Here is a 12,561-nt window from a genome sequence, read left to right on the forward strand (position 1 = left end):
TCCATCAAGAAAAATTTACTTTTAGCAGCTATCCCTCTGTGCTACCATGGGTGACAGATCCCACCACTGCCACCACGTGTGGAGGAACAGCCCCTATTCCTCCTAACCTTTTTACCGCTACCACCAAGTGGATTTTTTGTATAACTGGGTCCATTACAACAGCCCCTCCAACAAAACAAAACAAACCAAAACAAAACCACTTCTCAACCAGAGGAAGAAGCAAGTGGTTCTGACAGGTGGGGTGTGAAGGATTGCATGCTCTGCTTGGGATGTATTGGGAGAGGTGGGGGAATAAAGAAAAGACTGAAAAATAAATAAAACAACCGAAAGGACAAGATGGCACAACTACTACTCCTACAAATATTTATATACCACTTTTGTTAACAGGCAGTCTGGCTCTTCCTCTACCTATAACCACTTTTGTCTATGGCACTCAGTGCCAGGCATTGGAGTGTGAATAGCAGTAAGATTTAGCATTTTAACACCCAAGAAGTCAGTCTCAAACTGGGCTAAAATAGCTACTATGACAATGAGGGGGGAAATCTCTCTAGGAAACAGAGCAAGCTCCACAGGGGCAGATAATATTAACATTGCTGCATTGCCTCTGGTCTTGCTGGATCAAAAAACATGAGGCAAAAGGAGGCATTTATGCCTTGGGAGCATTCAAGGTCACATGAGCCTCCTTACTTTATAGGGCACCCTAAAGATGTTCTAAAGTAATCATCTGAGAATTTCAATTCATTCAGTATACAAGATTGAAGGAGAGCACTTCCATTGCCTGTCATGGGAATGGGGAACCTACACACCATTTATGCCTTCTGCTGGGAAGACCTAAAGGAGGACAGCCAACATACTTGAAGTCTCTGCAATTGAGCTATGCAGAATTAGGAAAGGTATATGGCTTCTCTCTCTCTCTTACTTTGTCTATCACCCTACTTAAAGCAAAAGCATAGTCACAGGGCATGATAGCAAAAATGCACTTGAGCAAACAAGCAGTCTACACGAACTGAAACTTGAAACACGAAACATGAAACACAAACTGAAACCCACAATCAGGATGGGGGTGCACTGAGGGCACACTCACCCTGATGACACTAGAGGACAGCCCAATGTGCTTTTGGGGCATCCCTTAATTTCATGAGCAGGGTATTAATTTGAATCACTCCTCTATAAGTATTCAGCCCTCCACATGATTATGGGACATCCCAAGAGTGCGTCGGACGATCTTCCAGTGATGTCAAGGCAGGTAGCACACTCTCAGTGTGACCATCATGATCGTGTGTTGTGATCATCTGAACCAGTCCAAAACAATTTAAATAGAAAATACTGTCCCCAAAGGGCTCACATTTAAAAAGAAACATAAGATAAACACCAAAAACCACCACTGGAAGGTTCTCCTCCTACTAAATGTGTACCACATGATAGCTTGCTCACCCTCTGTAAAAGATGCTTCTTGCACCACTGTAAAAGGTGCTTCTTCATTCAGTCAGTAGGGGTTCAAGATCAAGGTCTTTGAAACTCAACTGGACATGTTTGCCAGCCACTATGCAAATCAGGTCCAAGAAACGGGGAAGGGGCAGGGGAAGATCCTTTAGCTATAGGCCAAGGTTCTGCAATCTGCACCCCTAATGAAGAGAGAGTGGAAAAGGGGAACCTGGTAGCTGCAATTTGAACCTGAGAATTAAGATTGTTTGCTTGTAGACGAAAAGGAGTAGAGGGCAGCTGCCTACAAACTGTGAGGTGGAGAAGGAATGATGAGGCACAATGAGCAACAGACCACTGTCCTTCAGACCCTGAATCCCAAAGCAACAATCACATGCCCACAGCAAGGGCCCCTCTCTACTTCACATTAAGATAACGTATTTTGTATGTCTGCATTTCAAAACAGATTCTAAATGCCTGAAATGATCCCAATGATTTTGTATTTTTACATGTACCTAAGCAATTGAGAATTGAACCTTACACAACATTAAACTAAACAATGCCAGACCACACTTTGTTTTCTGGTGAAATGCAGATGTGCTCCTCTATTATTATGTGAGGGCTAACTGTGGCATCTTCTACCAATATTAGGTTCAAAACAGCTCACTGTATAGCTTATGTTTTAACCTTGTTCAATGATAGCTGTAGAAAGTTTACTTCCTTTCATTACATTTTTCTATTACAATACAGCAATGACCCTATTATACCTGCACTTAGAAAACTAGCATGTTAAGCAGAAAGGTTTTAGGTAGACTTCTCCTTGCTGTACTATCTGTCCATGTGCAAACAGTTTTACAAATGGGAGAGCATTCAAATATAATATATGACCAAGTATCTACTATCCAAACTCCAGCGGAGTATGTTTTTCTCTGCATGTCATTTGAATTGCCTTTAAGAGTCCCCAAATCAAGCAAATATTTCAGAAGCATCAGTTCACAGGTTTGCTATCAGAGGTCCACACTGGGTTGGTAGGGGCCCATCCATAAACTGGGACATACTATTGCTCCGTCTTCTCATTGCTGTTATCAGCTTGCTTGCTTAACCCTCACCATGGGAGAAAGTCAGCAAGCTAACGTGCAGTGGTGGCAGTAGCGGCTTCTCCTCCTCACCACTGAACATTTTCCTGCCCACCTTCTCTCTCATCACTATGTCAGAGAAAGTGTTCCCTCTAAGGCATGTGCATGTGCTCACATGTTTTTTGATGTCTGCTCAATTTTAAATCCTGCTCAGGTTGAATCCTGCTCAGGACTGCTGCCCAGAACAAAACTTATTCCACACACAGATGGGGGGGGGGGAAATTAGGGAGAACACTGGGCAGAGGGTGAGCAAGCTATCATGTGATGGGAAGTGCTGGTAAGGAGCAGCAGCAGCAACCACTGCTCACACATGGTCACCCTTTACCTCAACTTAGGAAGATGAGCTAGTGGTGAGGAGCTGCTGCAGCATACTCACTCACCTGCTCTTACTTGATAGGAGGACATGCATGTGGGGAGCAACTTCATTTTTGAAGTCTCCCCAGAAAAACTTGGAGCCAGCAATGCCATTTCAGATTTAAGTATGGGGAAGAAGAATACTGGTGCAGAAGCAGAGCAGAACAGATTCAGCTTGGCCTAGAAGTATGGCTACATACAGTCAAGGTTAAATTACACCCCCCACCAAAAAAGTTAAAAGCATTACAGAGTGCCTCTTGGTACTCCATTACTAAGAGTGTGACACAGATTGCATTTCACCATTATAAACGGGATGCAGGGGGACATTATGTTCTTCAGCTTATATTTTCTGGCAGAAGGGTTAGATTGGCTTTAAAGTTTCCATTTAAGGGCAAGATTATGAATATGAAATTTCAGATTTAAAAAAAAGATGAAAATGGCTTAGCTGTGTTCACTTGAAGTACAGCTTACAGAAAAATGGGTTTGACAGCTTGTCAGTTTTCATTCAAAACACTCATTTTGAGTAACAGTGCTGGGGACATTTTTACTTTTGGGGCCCACTGCATTGATTCCAGATTGAAAACAGATCCTGTGTTGGGCAGACCAGCCATTGAGGATTTTAGTTTAGTTTACATTTTCAAGTCCTATTTCTTATGGGTTACATTACATGGCGCCATTGCACCTGCTTAGCAGCATCTGCTCCATCTCACCAAGATTGAAGTCACCTTTCCAGGTAGCGGCAACAAGGAGCAATTGAGCTCAAGAGGACGCTCAAGATGAATGTAGCTGTGAGAGGGGGAGGTGAGGGCCATCCTTTTGTTTCAGCCAGTTCTGTAAGTTTGTCAGTTTGCTTTTGAATGGGAGCCAGTGGTGTCACAAATTTAAAGGTGCAGGTGCTTTTCATGACAGCTGACATAGCCACACCCACCCAACAGCCACACTCTCATGCAGTGGTGCACCTAGGTAATTTTGGCGGCCGGACCACCCCTGCTGTGAGCCCCCCTGCCGCAAGCCCCCCCGTTAAAGACAAACCAAGCTGCATGGGGGGAAGGCTCTCTAGAAGCCTGCCACTGCCGCCCCGCCGAACCTCCAATCTTTTCCATAATTTTAGCCACCATGTATGCTGCTGGGGAGTGGGGGGTGAGCCGAGCAGGCCGCTGGGCCTGTCCATCTGGCCCAGCGGCCCTTGAGAACTGCAAGGTCTTGTGACATTCTATTCCACAGGCTTGCGATGATCTATTCCAACTGCGCAGGCGTGCTGGAGAGCCTCACAGTTTCCAAGGGCCTCTGGGCTGGATGGACAGGCCCAGAGACCGCTCCACCTGCCCCTGCCATCACGGGTGGGGTGGGGGGAAAGGCCTGCTCGGCTCACTCCCCACCCGTGCACATGGCAGCTAAAATTACGGAAATGATCGGAGGTTTGACATGGCACAGCAGCACGGGGTGGTGGCAGGAGGCCTCCATGGACATTTGGAGGCCCCCAGGACCTTGGAGGCCATGGACCGGGGCCCCAAGGTCCAGGGGTAAGAGCGCCTCTGCCCTCATGGCCACTTAGATAGATGTAATAATTTTGGAGAGTTCTTTCACATGAATATTATGGACAAAATACAAGGCAGCATAAAAACCATTTGGGGTAGGCAAGGCCTGCTCCACTCTCCCTCATGTGTATACTGAAGTCTGCTCCATGGGTGCATATATGCCCTATCTTAAAAGGCACATTTAGCAGAAAAGTGATATTTTAGTTAATATGGACCAAAGAAAACAGGAAAAGTTTTAACTTTAATTCCCAGATTTTTTGATCTAGGAATGAAAATAAACATGCCAAGAAAAAGTGAAGGGCAAGATAGTAGATTCAATGGCAGAAAAAGGCACAAACCATTAGTTCTGCTATTATTTAAAGCTATAAGCTAGCATTTTGACAAAATACAGCTGGAAACCATGGCTTATTATTATTTATTTAAAATATTTATACCACGCCCCTCCAGTGCACTACTGCTTGGGGCGGCTCATGACAATAAGATAGATACAAGATATAATAAAAGTAATAAAATTAAGTAAATTAAACAAAGTTGTCATTAAATGTCTTTCAGTACCTCCCCTGGGTTTGGGCTACCTGATGACCCAATTTTAATTTTGGTTCTAGCTATGTCCACAAGCATCTGGAAAACCTGTAATATTGGGTGTGTGGGGGGGGACTTGTATCCTGATAATTAGATTTTGCCTTTGCTTGTGACTAGGCATGTGCACAGAACCGCAGCAGGGCGGTTCAAAGGACTGGAGTAAAGATGGTGTCCTGGAAGGAAGCACCCAACTAATCTCTCTCAGGTGTTTTCACTCCCATTTGGTATAATTATCTTCATTACCAATATGAAGATCAGAATAAGTGCAGAGCTTCCCCCCCCACCCACCACATTGATGGGTGGGAGTCTGGGGAGAGTCCAGGCTTGGGAAAGTCTGGAGGACTCCGGACAACCCCCCGGAAGAGACCTTTCTGCCTTAAGCATCAGGCTAAATGGAGAGAGGTTCCACCACTTTCATTAAGGATGACCTTGCTACATGTACTCTTACCTGCTTCCCTATTAAATCTCTGAGACGACTACGGCTTAGCACTGGAATTTAACTTAATATCCCCTGCATTTTTCTTTCTTATATTCTAATTTTATCATTTTTGAACCTCCATGGACCCTCCAGTAGATGAAACGGTGTTAAGAGGAAGATTGACTGGGAGAGGAATAAAACTTTGCTAGACTGGGAGAGGAATAGTAAGTAAGTAAAACTTATTTTGGTCGTAGACCAGCAACACAACAATATAAAACAAATAAGAAAATAATAATAATATAAAATCAGACTACATTTATACGCATTTGGCATATTATACAACAATATTTGGCCACAATATGAATAACAACCGAATTAGGATTAGTGAGCAAATAGTTTAAATAAAGATCATCTCCATGACCCAGAAAATTAATCAAAAGTGGGGCAATTAGTTGCCGTCTTACGTCTCTGTAATAATCACAATACAGAAGAAAATGAGCAGTTGTTTCAACGTTACCAGATCCACAAGGACATAATCTTGATGCATATGCTATACCCTGGAATTTCCCATGGAGCACAGGGGAAAGGAATAGAATTTTGTATGACCTATACTTGATTTTTCTGCTTAAGTTATTCCCCTTTTCTGTTTTTAAAATTTCTGAACCTCCTACTGACTTTGCCTGAGAACCCAGCATTTTATTTTGATCAGCTTCTAGTTCTATCATGAAGACTATCTGCAAGTAATTTTGCAAAGCGTTTGATGCTCTAGTGACTAATTACTTTCATTTCTGAACTCTAATCACAGCATTGGAATTCCGGGACTGTTAAAAGTGTTTTATTGCTTGTAATTGAGTTCTTTGCTCCTTGTACAGTTCTGTTTGTTTCTGTCTTTGAGTAGCATTATAGAAGTTGGGTTGTTGTTGTTTTTTTTAAAAGTTTTTAACGGCTTGAATACACCTGGAACTTGTAGCAGCATTGTTGGTCGGGACTGTAGAGAAACAAAAACGGGATTTTCAATTTTTGAGCTTTTGATGCCTCCCTCTCATTATATTATGGATTATGGTGATGGAAAAACAGGGGGAAAGAAATAACTTTTAAAGTTTTGGAATTTTTTGGAACTTTTGCACTCTTCTTATTTTTGCTGTATAAATATCACTCAGCATTGTAAACCCTATCCAGAAGTCTGGCTTGAAACTCAACACTTATTTTATTTTTTATTTATTTTATATTTATAACCTGCTTTTCCTCCGAGGAACTCAGGAAGTACATGGTTATTTTTATCCTCACAACAACTCTGTAAGGTAGGTTAGGCTGAGAGATACATGACTGGCCCAGCGTCACCCAGTGAATTTTATGGTTGAAAAGGGATTCAAACTCGGGTCTTCCCGGTCCTAGTCCAACACTCTAACCACTATGCTATGCTGGCTCTGAATTCCTAGATCAAAAAATCTTTGAAATCGAAAACATCAAAATAGAAGACCTAAGACTTTCCCATATATGACCTGATAACACATTTCCCCATGCGTGAGTTTCTTTTTGTTTGGAACTAGCTTGGCAGTGTTTAGTCTCTCAGCAGAGCTTCTTATCTTTCAACCAGGAATGTTTTTAAGACTTTCACGTTAACCCCTTGAAGGACTAGCAAAGACTTTCCTCTGGGACTCTTTAGTATTCTGATTGATGTTGAGAAGCAAATGATACCTGAGAATTAAATAATATGTTTTTCTTTTTTTCTCTTTTAAATTCATTACTCTTATTTTCCCTCCTTACTTTCATTAAAGAGATTTTTAAATTCTTTTGGTTTATTTTAAGGTAAAATGTATACATTTAGGTTAATACACTTGATATTGATATCAATATGTTTGGTTTGTTATTTTGGCTATTGCTATGTGCTTATTTAAAATGAACACATGCATTATATTCCCTTTGATAAAATAGCGAGTTATGAAATTGGTGAATAGGGAAATCTATATCCATATAGGAGAGAGAGAGAGAGAGAGTGTGTGTGTGTGTGTGTGTAAGTTAATAGGTTGAGCTTCTTTACTAGAGATAGACTTCATTGAAAGCTGAACTTTCTCATTGGATTTCCTGTTACTGTAGTTTCCAAACGTATTACAGAGACTAGGGAAATCAGTTTATATATTTATACATTCAGTTAATCAATACAATTAGTGTTATATCTTTGTCTTGTATGTGTAATTAATCTTTTCCTACATGAAGTATTCCCTCTCAATTTAGCACCTGTTATCAAAAATTCTTGTGAAGAGGGAAATCTTTAGATCTAAAAGGTAGTGTTTTCCCCCTATTTCTTCAAATAATGGGTTAAAATTGGAGTGCAACTTGATATTTCATTAGATTATGGCACTGAAGATATATTTGCAGATAAAGTCGCTCGCATCCGTGCTGACCTGGACTCCAGAGTTTTGGCAGTTCCGGCAGACGTGCCTCTGGTACCATCTGGTCCCGTTGTGTTGGATTCTTTTCGGTTGGTGCGGCCTGAGGATGTGGACAAGATCCTGGGCAGTGTGCAGGTGACTTCGTGCGCTCTTGACCCTTGCCCTTCATGGCTAATAAAAGCTGCCAGGGAGGGGACAGGCAGATGGCTGGAGGTGATCGTTAATGCTTCGTTAAGGGAGGGCAGGATGCCATCATGCCTTAAGGAGGCGGTGGTAAGACCTCTATTAAAAAAGCCCTCCCTTGATCCCTCCAACCTGGACAATTATAGACCTGTGTCTAACCTTCCCTTCTTGGGCAAGGTGATGGAGCGTGTGGTGGCGTCCCAGCTGCAGAGGGTCTTGGATGATACGGATTATCTGGACCCTTTTCAATCTGGCTTCCGCCCTGGGTATGGGACTGAGACTGCCTTGGTCACTCTAGTGGATGACCTACGCCGGGAACTAGACAGGGGGAGTGTGTCCCTGTTGGTTCTGCTGGACCTCTCGGCGGCGTTCGATACCATCGACCATGGTATCCTTCTGGGCCGCCTCTCGAATATGGGAATCGGAGGCACTGCGTTGCAGTGGTTCCGGTCCTTTCTTGAGGGGAGGGTCCAGAAGGTGGTGCTAGGGGACTACTGCTCGGCCCCGTGGCCAATGACCTGTGGGGTCCCGCAGGGTTCGGTCTTGTCCCCCATGCTGTTTAACATCTACATGAAGCCGCTGGGAGAGGTCATCCGGGGATTTGGACTGAGTTGTCAGCAATATGCGGATGACACTCAGTTCTATCTCTCCTTGTCATCTGATCCTAGGGAGGCGGTGGATGTCCTGAATCGGGTGCTGGAGGCCGTGATGGGTTGGATGTGGGCTAACAAACTGAAATTGAATCCGGATAAGACGGAGGTACTGTTGGTCAGTAGGAGAGCCAATCGGGATGAGGAGATTTTACCGGTTCTGGATGGGGTTGCACTCCCCTTGAAGGAGCAAGTACGCAGCTTGGGGGTACTACTGGACCCGGCTCTGCTTTTGGAGGCTCAGGTGGAGGCGGTGGCCAGGGGTGCCTTTGCACGGCTTCGGCTGGTGCGCCAGTTGCGTCCCTTTCTCGAGAAGGCAGATCTGGCCACGGTTACCCACGCCTTAGTCACGTCGCGGCTGGTTTACTGTAACGCGCTCTACGTGGGGCTGCCCTTGAAGAATATCCGGAAACTACAGCTAGTGCAAAACGCGGCAGCGAGGGTTCTATCCGGAGCTGCCCGTTGGGAACATATCACCCCCATTTTGAAAGAGCTGCACTGGCTGCCGGTTCGTTTCCGGGTCCAATTCAAGGTGCTGGTTTTGACCTTTAAAGCCCTTAACGGTTTGGGCCCGGGGTATTTGAGGGACCGCCTGCTCCCAAGGGTTGCTGCCCGCTTGACTAGGACATCTGGGGGGGCCCTGCTCCGGGTGCCGACAATGAGGGAGGCCCGGCTGTCGTGCACTCGGGACAGGGCCTTCTCTGTTGCTGCCCCTAAACTCTGGAATGCTCTCCCGGTGGCCATTCGTTCCTCAGACTCCATCACAGCTTTTAGAAAGCTTGTAAAGACTTGGCTTTTTACCCAGGCTTTTACATAATTGTCTTTTACTGCTGTTCTTGTGTGTTTTTATCTGTTGTCTTGTTTTTATGCCTGTTTTTAGCTTGATGTTTTTACTGTTTTTTACTGTATGTTTTTAATTTTTGTAAACCTCCTTGGGGTTTTCTTTTAACGAAAGGCGGTATAAAAATGTAAAAAAAATAAAAATAAATTAAAAAAAATAAATAAATTTGATTCCCAGAAGACTGAGAGTTCCAGGTGCATTTACTCTTTTTTTTATTGAGGAACTCCATATTAGTAACTCATAAAATCTCCCTCCCCCGCCCTCCTCTTTGAATTAACTTTTTCCTTTTTCTTAAACTCCTCCCTAATATTCATTTCTTTTTTAAATAATAGGTTATGGATACCAGACATGAACATCTGCTTAAACATTTTGTATTTGGTGTGTATGGGTTGGGAATTTTGTTTTGGCTCTGCATTTAAAATATGTCTCTGCATGATCAGTTTCTCCCATTCTAATAATTAACTTTCTCTTTCCTTTTCTAAGCTCTCTGATTTCTTGGAGAGCTGGATAGGAGGTTCAAAATCTATCTTTTTATCTTTTCTTAATAGACTTTAGATCTATTTTTGTAGTTATCCCTTTTGCTTTTATTGACACCCATATAACTGAGAATACTTTCCATGGACTTTTTAGGAGGTAATTAAGTCATATTGTGTAAAGAGAAGACAGCCAGCATTGAGAAGAGAGCCAGTATGAAGTGATTATTGTGCCTGCCTAAGATCTTGCTGCGTGGATTTGGCACAGAATTCTGCATTTATTTTTTTCTCTTCCCTTTTTCTGTGTATTAGTTTAACGCCACTGATAAGAGTTGCATTTATTGCCAACAGTATTTAGTACTGAAACTCTGTACTTTTGTCCAAATTCCTTCATCTGTTATTTACACCATGAAATTAATATTGGGGAGATAGCTTTTTACTGGGGAAGCTTGAAGCAGAAGCTTTTTCATATTTCTGCTATAAGAATAAGGATATTACAGACATTGAATATTTCTAGCGTTTTTCTAGATTTTTGGATTTTTTTTGCTTATTTTGGATTCTATTCGTCCATCAGCTTAATAAACAGCATCATTAATGGAATTTGTACTCATTACTTGTATCATTTAGTATTCTGCATGGAATTTTTTATTTGTTACTCAGGAAGCTGGGGTGGATAAGATTGAATATTTATGACTTGTTATAACCTTTTAAATATAGATATATAGATATATAGATATATACTATTTTGCACTATAGAACATTCCCAATTCATTTTTTGTTAGGTCAGACTCAGGATTTTGAAAGTTTCTGAATAATTTTTAATATTTTACTTTTTTTTTCATTTTCCATTTTCAATTATATAGGTTTTAAATCAGATGAAGGACAAAGTTGGAGTGGGGAAATTCACATGTATTGATTGTACTGATCTATTTTTACGTGGAACAGCAAGTGGTATGGGCTGGGATGGCTGTATTGCAGAACATTGTGCCTGAATTACTTATATTATCTATATATTTTTTATTACGGTAAAATGGGTTCTCGCCTCTTTAACAGGATGCTGGACTAGATGGGCTTTGGGCCTGATCCAGCAGGGCTGTTCTTATGTTCTTAAACTACATAATTGTTGGATGATCAATCGGTTCAGGTGGAGTTTTCCTTGAGTGGTTTAAAATCCTTCATTGAAGGTTAGATTCAGGTTTAGACTTTCCGAGGCCTGCTACTCTAATAATATTTTAACAATATTTTTCTCTTTTCATATATATACATATACAATTACTACTATTGTTTTTTTTCTTATTTGGGAATTTTGCTGTTGTTGCTGATGGATAATATCTGTTTGTATGTGGGTTTTTTGGATTCTCAGAGATGTAACCTTTTCTGTTTCTATAATACTAATAAAAGCATATTTAAAAAAAACCAAAAACACCAAGGTGGTGGGGGGTCTCCCTTGAAGAGGGGAGCAGTGCACTTACCCCTCCTGCCACCACCCCCACCACTGGCATCAGTTTTTTAGTAAAAGCCCATCAAGCGCGCCAGCAACCTCCAGTCATATCCGGAAGACGAGGGCAATGGGGCGGCAGGAAGGTATGCTGCTGCCTCGATGGGCTTTAAAAAAAACTGACACTGGCCGGGGGCGGTGGGGGGGGGAATGGCAGTGGGGGAGGGTAAGTGCAATCCCCTGCTCTTAAAAGGAGAACCCCACCGCCTTCGAACTGGTGGAACCGCCGGTTAGGAACGTAGGAAACTGCCATATACTGAGTCAGACCATTGGTCTATCTAGCTCAGTATTGTCTTCACAGACTGGCAGCGGCTTCTCCAAGGTTGCAGGCAGGAGTCTCTCTCAGCCCTGTCTTGAAGAAGCCAGGGAGGGAACTTGAAACCTTCTGCTCTTCCCAGAGCGGCTTCATCCCCTGAGGGGAATATCTTGCAGTGCTCACAAATCAAGTCTCCCATTCAGATGCAACCAGGGTATACCCTGCTTAGCTATGGGTACAAGTCATGTTTGCTACCACAAGACCAGCTCTCCTCCCTCCCTTTGAAGTTCTTCAAAGGGCCTCCGAACTGGTTCCGTGCACATCCCTACTTGTGACTACTGTAGATGATCAGAGAAGCAGAAGAGAAATGAATATCTTACCAAAGCTCTAGCCTGTGAGATAAAAACAAAAATGGAGTTTACTCATTACAGTCTTAGCATAGCTGGTATAAGTTAAAAATATCATCGTGGCCATTAAAAAAAAAAGTTTTTATCAGCTCCATATGCAGGTTAATATCAAGATCCTTAATCCAGGATGTTCCGCTCTCCTCCCCACAGAACGGTGAGTTATTCTGGTGGCAGGGAACCATATTCTTAAATGTTTTCTTGATTAGGGATGTGCAAAACAATCGGGTACACAACGATTTGTATCTGAATCAAAACAAATTCCCCCTCTGCTAGCCCAGCCAGATTTGGAATTCAAGGAGGAATTTTCAAATATATTTAAAGAGGCAGCAGCCACCATTCTGCCTTTCTGCCTTGTGGGAGGAGGGGGGGGGGGAGCTTTGCTTTGCCTATTGCCTTGCGAACCTCAGCCC

At 42.7% G+C, this 12,561-nt stretch overlaps 1 protein-coding gene across 17 annotated transcripts in view; it reads right to left on the reverse strand.

Annotated features, from left to right (window-relative positions):
• Nucleotides 1-12,561, reverse strand: part of AGAP1 (ArfGAP with GTPase domain, ankyrin repeat and PH domain 1) — a 591,701-nt gene that overhangs the window by 255,255 nt on the left and 323,885 nt on the right. Inside the window, exon 13 of one of the 17 annotated variants that reach the window (XM_053283172.1) lies at nt 5,101-6,438. The exons of the other annotated variants lie outside the window; for them this stretch is intronic. Within the exon in view, the coding sequence (XP_053139147.1) occupies nt 6,380-6,438 (59 nt within the window). The 3' untranslated portion in view covers nt 5,101-6,379. Of the gene's footprint in view, nt 1-5,100; nt 6,439-12,561 lie in introns of those variants that run through there. 17 annotated transcript variants of the gene reach the window in all.

This window comes from Hemicordylus capensis, chromosome 1 (genome assembly GCF_027244095.1).
Source record: "Hemicordylus capensis ecotype Gifberg chromosome 1, rHemCap1.1.pri, whole genome shotgun sequence".
Taxonomy (NCBI): Eukaryota; Metazoa; Chordata; class Lepidosauria; order Squamata; family Cordylidae; genus Hemicordylus; species Hemicordylus capensis.